The sequence below is a fragment of the Chelonia mydas genome, chromosome 5 (assembly GCF_015237465.2).
Source record: "Chelonia mydas isolate rCheMyd1 chromosome 5, rCheMyd1.pri.v2, whole genome shotgun sequence".
NCBI lineage: Eukaryota > Metazoa > Chordata > Testudines > Cheloniidae > Chelonia > Chelonia mydas.
In genome coordinates, this window is record NC_051245.2 from 47,272,813 (window position 1) to 47,279,814 (window position 7,002).

The following is a 7,002-nucleotide window of genomic DNA, read 5'->3' on the forward strand; positions in this document are numbered from 1 at the left end:
CGATACATTGCTGACTTAAACTTAGTTCCCTAATTCCTATAGTTATAAGCAGTTATTTTAGAGTTCTGAGATCCTTCGGTGAAAGGCACTATAAATGGTGTTCACATTATAAATGCAATAAGTATTGTGTGTCTAATTAGATTAAAATGAAATCCTATAAACATGACCCATGGAGGAAGAGAGATTGTAAGATCGCCTTCCTTATTTATGCTCTGTAAATAGCATATTTCTTATCAATCCTCTTTTTTTCTAAACTCTAAAAGCAAGTTCAAATGGTCTTTACATTTCAAAACTAATATATAACTTATTGTAGTAGCATCAGCAACAATTACCATCTCCACTTAAGTGTTTTTTACACTTAAGTATCACCCAAAACAATACTTCCTAAAGTTTTCTTGGTCTTAGTTGTAATATCTGGGCTTTTTATGCAATTTTTAAAACTTTCTTAAAATGTGAACAGGACAGTACATATAAGCGAATTCCTAGTGTAAATAGTGCATCCTAAAGGTTCCCATCTGTGTCCGCATATAAGCATGCGTGTGAATATTTACTTTTTCTCTCACTTTTTTTATTTGATTCACTTCTTTATCTAGACTGTTCTCTGTGGCATGGGAGAGCTGCACATTGAGATTATTCATGACCGAATCAAACGGGAATATGGCGTTGAGACCTATCTAGGACCCCTTCAGATAGCATATAGAGAAACCATCCTAAACTCGGCCCAAGCCACAGGTAAAATGAAAGAATACAGAGAATATTAGTTTTCTGTCCTTGCAACTTGTTTACTTACTCATTTTTAAATGGTCTTCTTATGACGTGACTAGTTAACATTAACTTTTAGATGATGTGTGGAGCATATTAACTGTTTCTCAGATATGTCTTCATTTTACCATAGATACGTTGGACAGAACGATAGGAGATAAACGGCACTTGGTGACCACCCAGCTGGGAGTAAGACCATGGGTAGGAGAGAGATCATCAGTAACACCAGTCATTGAATATGCTGACAATTTCATGGAACCACTTCAGAAAGACATTCAAGAAGCTATAGAAAATGGAATTAACAGTTCATACCTTCAAGGTAAAGAAACCATTATGACAAATTTTTGTAGGTATTTGAATAAAATTTCACATTAGAAATTACATGGTCCGAGTGCTATTAGTAAGGCTAAGGTTTTGTCATGGATACTTTTAGTAAGTCATGGACAGGTCACGGGCAGTAATCAAAAATTTACAGAAGCCCATGACCTGTCCATGACTTTGACTAAAAATATCCCTGACAAAATGGGAAAGGAAGAAGGTCCAGTGCCCACAGCTGCTGGGACTCTGGGTTCTTCCCACCCCCGCACCTAGTGGTGGCTGGGATCTCTGGAGTCCCCATGCCACCTGCAGTGGCTGGGAGCTGCATGGGGGTTACCAGCTGACCGCTCTAGCCCCACTGCCCCAGGGCTGAAGTGGAAAATGTTCCAGAGGTCTCTGGAAGGCACGGATTGCGAGACTTCCGTGACATAATTGTAGCCTTAGCTATTAGAAAGAAGGGCTTCTTCATAGCCAGAAAACTAAAATGCATCATGGTAGCACATGGCAATGACATAAAATGACAAGGGCAAAAGCAAATTTTCAGAATTCCTTCAACTTCCACAGAATGTGCTGAATGCCCCTTTACTCAGACTCGGGGGGAAATTCGGCATATTTTTAAAACTCCACTTTTTTTCTTCCTCTTGGGTATCTTGATATTGAACCCCACTTTGATTTGACTCCATATCCCACATGATAAGTGTATTATTCTTATGATATTCCATAAACAATGGTGGTGTGATGGAACTGACCTGTGGGGTGGGAGGCAGTCATGAAAATGCCATATTTTTGCCATATTATCTGAATTGTTTTGCATGCGTTCAAATATATTATATTCTCTGAAGGTGTAAAATAAAAAGCTTTGCCTAACTGCACAATATAGGCTTTTTTTTTTTTTTTTTTTTTTAAAGGCATTAAACTGCTGTTCTATAACTTCATTCAGTGTTGACATGCTGGTTGGTGTTTCTCACCATCTCTCTGACATGCACTGTGAAGTTAACAGAAATCGCAGTCTCTGAAACCTCCTTGGCTAGCACATCAAAGTGTTGCGTTTCAGTGAAGTTTCTTTGGACTGCTAAGATACTTGGCTCAGGACATCATGGAAAACAGAAATCAGGAAATGGAGTGAAAGGGCAGTGTGAGGCAGAAGGGAAAATAAGAAATAATGGGGAAAAAGGAGTGTAGCAGTCATAATGCAAAGAGAGCACAGCATAAATTCAGAGAAAATGACAGAGGGTTAAAGTAGCTCTGAGTCACTGATTCAAATCCAGCCCATTGCCCGGTAAGTAACTGCAAATAATATTCATCTGAAGTTCAAATATGGATAAAGCATCAGACTCGTCAGACACATTGTACTGATTGATTATTGGTATTTAGTTTTATTACTAACCATCTCTTGACGTCACAAAACAACATTAACTATACTCTTACTATATAAGCTAATTACATGGCCAAATTGCTCTTTACTATAGGAAAGTCAATGGGAAGATGTGGTGGTAAGGGGAGAAAAACTCTAGATGGAAAACACTGTAGGGTTTTCCCCATAATATTCTGACAGGAGCAGGGTTTGCTCCCCACTCCTGGCATGAAATAAGGCACCTGCTGGTTTCAGAGCCCCACTATCAGGACCTACCTGATGTGTGTCTGCCTCAGGCATACATCCTCTCACTTAAATGGGAGTTGCAGAAAAGGTGCTCTGGTCATAATACCTCCTTTTGGGACTGCTGGACTGTGCGGTGGGGTTGTTTTGTTTTCCCCAAGTCCTATCCTTACCCAGTATGGGCCTCTGCCTACTCCCCCACACAGATCCATGTTTTGCTAAGAATGCTCTTCAGGATTTAGGAAGGGGAGAAAATGGTGCCATGGAGGTGGCTGACCTCACTCCAGGAGAGTTAAAATCTACATTTGGATCAGGAAGTCAGCAGCTGCCCTTAGTTGTTATAACAATTTATTTAAAAAGTGCTATGGTCGTACATCTATTTTTGATTAACATGAATGTCATTACATCTTTAATCATAATTAAATGTTCTCTCTCTTTATGAAGACACTTTAGCAGTCAGGTCTATTCTGAAAATGATTTCTTTTTTCTTTCGTAAGATTAATTTGGTCCACTTTTTTGTTTCTATAATGCACTCTGGGAGCATCAGAGACCTAATTCTGGCAAATGTTGCTTATGCTGTTGACCAAGAGGGATAATAAACCACAAGGCTACATGATGATTTGCCTATCTGCCCCTTTTGGCAAAGTTGGACAATGATAAAATTATTTGTTTTATTTCTTGCTCTAACAATCGTTTGTCTACTGAGTAGGTCAGAGGGGGTGTCAGACCCTTCAGGTTAATCCCAAAATACTTTTTCCATAACTTAATAATGTGAAAAATGACATGAAACATTGTAATGCTAACACATTGTTTGTTCTTTGTCTAGGACCGCTCCTGGGATTCCCAGTTCAGGATGTAGCAGTGACTGTGTATTCCATGACCATGCACTCTGAAACTTCCCTGACTATGATTTCTGCTTGTGTTTCTCGTTGTATGCAAAAGGTATAATGCAACTAGAAGACTATTCTACAGTGCAGTTTCATGGGAAAATATGATGGTGAATTAGACAAAAATGCAGCCTTTAGGAAGATGGCAGAGATGTGTGCACCTTACTACTTGTTCAGAAACATATACAACACTCACAACATAAGGAATGTCTTGAATCTTCCTTTTTCCCTTGTTTGATGTCCTTCAGAATTTTGATTGTCACCTCTAGCCAGGTAGCTTCCAGCAAAATATTTAAACTCCTCCAGGTGTACGTGATAGGTCTTTAGTCTTTCATGTTAGAAAATCAACATAATTTTCTTTACATCTGGAGGGCTGTTTACCTCAGGAATACTTGGATTTTATCATTGTGTTCTCTTGGCAGTTTTTGTGATCTGCATTATATTTTGCATAGATTTAAGATATACGCTCAGTTACTTCTTATGTAGTGTCACATTATTTGTCTTTACTTTCCATCAGGTTTCTTGGAGTGTGTTCCCTGTAGCTTCTACTTTCTCTGCATATTATTAATTCACCCATCCTATTGGAATCTTTCTTCTTAATCCTAAAAAATCAGTTCTGAATTTGTACTGATCTTGTGCACTTCTTTGCTGTCTTTAGTGGCATGTACCACTTCCCAGCTTTGTATGTAGCGATATATACAGTTATTGTCAGCTGAAAAATGAAACTTTTTTGCTATGGGCTTTGTAATGCGTTCTTGGTAAAATTGGCTCTAGTGCTTAAAACTCGGTGTGAGCTATTGAAGTGCATAACATGGTTGCCTGTGGTTACAGCACTAGTAATATTTTTTGCAAACTATTTTAGATACCTAGAGTATCAAATAAAATTGTGTAATCGATTGGAATGAAATAAGCTCTTTAACACCCCTTCAGGAACCCCCAGATTATAGCAGATTGCACTGTGGGAATATTCACTCAACTTACTGGCATCAATCCTTACCATTTTGTGTGGTGTTATCCGGGTTGAATTAGTTAAGAATTGGAAATTCAATGTAATATGGCTTGTTGCGTGGAGTGAAGTCCGGCACTTTCTTGGGTTTACTAAGCTCCTCTATATCCTATATTTTTTCCTGTCAAAATATTTTTGTCCCTTTTTAGCCTTGGTCTCGTGGGTCAATCTTACCTTATTCCAAACTGAGGTAGTGTACCATTAATTCACAACATCTTGCTTTTTTAAGCTTTAAAGCCTTCAATTTCAGCTACTTCGTTTCTTTTAACATATTAACTTGCAATAGCCATTGTTTCATGTCACCATGTTTTGTTGTTCTCGCTGAATCACGGGATTCTTGACGTTTGTATACTTTTTTTTCCCTTAACACTTGCTGCTGGCATAATATAGTTTTCTACTGCTGTTGGGGGCTGAGACATGGCTGGAGGCCTCTTAGTAATAAATTGTTGTCATCTCTGGTTCATGTGTAGGGAAAGCGAGGTGTGTGTATATACACACAATTATCGGTGTAGCATAAGTTTCCTTTTTCTCTGATCTAATACACTCTGTAGGAACATACCCTATGGGATGTAGGGATTATGAGACAGAAGTTAGTTTCATTATATAGTCCAAACCATAGAAGAATTGCATTTTTAAAAGGGAGCCAAGGGTAACTTATTTCTTTTTGATTTTAGGCTTTGAAGAAAGCCAGTAAACAACTGCTGGAACCCTTAATGAATCTGGAAATTACAGTGAGCGAAGATCTCCTCAGCGCAGTGCTTGGTGACCTTGCGCAAAGAAGAGGCAGCATTCAGGAAATCCAAAATCGTCAAGATAACAAAGTAGTGATTGCAGCTGTTCCCCTAGCAGAAATGATGGTATGTGGTGGTGATAATGATGAAAGAAAAGCAAAAAAGTGTGCCTGCCCACTTCTGATTCTTTTTGATATATGCAGTTGTTTTCACATGATGAAGTCAGGAACTGATATTTCTAATTTTGCCGAAGGTCTGGATTAAGATCTCAGGAGGATACAGTGTGGTTCATACAGCTATGAAAGAAAATGTCTCATCGTTTATGTTGTACTGAACCAACACTTGTTTCTGTAATATTGGGAATATGGGTGAAAAATAGTGCACTTATTAAAAAGGTAATGTTTACTGTATACTTTGTATTATGCTTGTGATAGTCTTTTCCCCAGCTGAATCACACTGTAGTAAATTAAACCAGGGCAGAAAGCTTTCTTTATCTCCACCCAACCCTAAATTTATTTGATTATAGTAATTACATTTAAATATAGTTTGTTTTTTGTCTAGGGTTACTCAACAGTTCTGCGCTCTTTAACATCAGGCTCAGCAACTTTCACTTTGGAACTAGCCAGTTACCAAGCCATGAACATTCAGGAGCAAAGCGCACTGCTTCAGAAGAGGAGTGGGTTGGTGTGACCACTTTACTCCATGGGAGAACAACGAAGACCTGCTTTATTCTCACTAGAAAATGTTAGGGGAACTGTTTGCCAAGTATCCTCTTTCTGAAAAATGGGTGGGGTAAAGTGTGTGGGGTTAGAACTGTCTTAAAATAACATGCTACGGCTGTCCAGTGGTAAGTGGCAAAGAAAAAAGTGCTGTGAAATCCTGGAATTGCCTTGTTTGCATGAAGGGAGTTAAACCAGAGATAACTAGAATTGACTGTTTTGATATCCACCATATTCCGTGTACTACACTTCACATGCCTAACAGTTGGAGCTGATACCTTACTGGAAGACAACGTTCCAAATCCCCTACAAGAAATGATGGTGCAGCTCTTTCTGTGAAAGTGAGCACTACATGCAACTTACTGAATCATGTCAGAACTGTTTCACCTAAAGTATGTAGTAAAACTTATTTTTAAAACATTTAATATTTCACATATAAAAGTAAACTTAACTATTGGCCACTCTGCTAGTCAGCGTCTTCTGTTGGTCTAGCTTCAACTGAACACTGAAAGCTGCTATTGTCATTTAAGCTGTCCAAACAAGAATTACTTGCCTTAATGTTAGAATGTTGTATGGTACAGAGTAGGTAGCATATAAGGTGAGTGAGCCCTGTGTCAGCTTAAAAGCTTATGTCTTTTGCTAACAGAAGTTGGTCCAATAAACAGTATTGCCTCACCCACCTTGTATCTCTAATATCCTGGGACCAACATGGCTATAGCAAATAATAGTTTTGGGCATCATGGTTTAACTACTGAAACAAATTTAGTTAAAGATAGAGTGAAGAATGTTGTATACGACAAAAACCTTTCGTGGAAAGGGGGAAATGTTGGTTAAGTGCAGGATCTTTCCACAAAAGATCTGTGCCCAATAATACTACGCTTATTTAAAGAAAGAATTGTTTCTGCTGCTAGCATTATGTATAAGTGCAAAGTCCAGCTTATATGAATCTATGACCCTCAAGAGTAAATGAATGATTTACGGT

The 7,002-nt window shown here is 38.4% G+C and overlaps 1 protein-coding gene across 6 annotated transcripts in view; it reads left to right on the forward strand.

Moving 5' to 3' along the window:
• Positions 1-7,002, forward strand: part of GFM2 (GTP dependent ribosome recycling factor mitochondrial 2) — a 52,888-nt gene that overhangs the window by 25,442 nt on the left and 20,444 nt on the right. For 3 of the 6 annotated variants that reach the window (XM_007064496.4, XM_037903008.2, XM_043547610.1), the window contains 5 exons: positions 594-732; positions 896-1,081; positions 3,504-3,619; positions 5,245-5,427; positions 5,863-6,695. In XM_007064496.4, the coding sequence (XP_007064558.2) occupies positions 594-732; positions 896-1,081; positions 3,504-3,619; positions 5,245-5,427; positions 5,863-5,991 (753 nt within the window). In that variant the 3' untranslated portion in view covers positions 5,992-6,695. Of the gene's footprint in view, positions 1-593; positions 733-873; positions 1,082-3,503; positions 3,620-5,244; positions 5,428-5,862; positions 6,696-7,002 lie in introns of those variants that run through there. The other 3 variants (XR_005225978.2, XR_005225979.2, XM_037903009.2) reach the window with 2 other exon arrangements.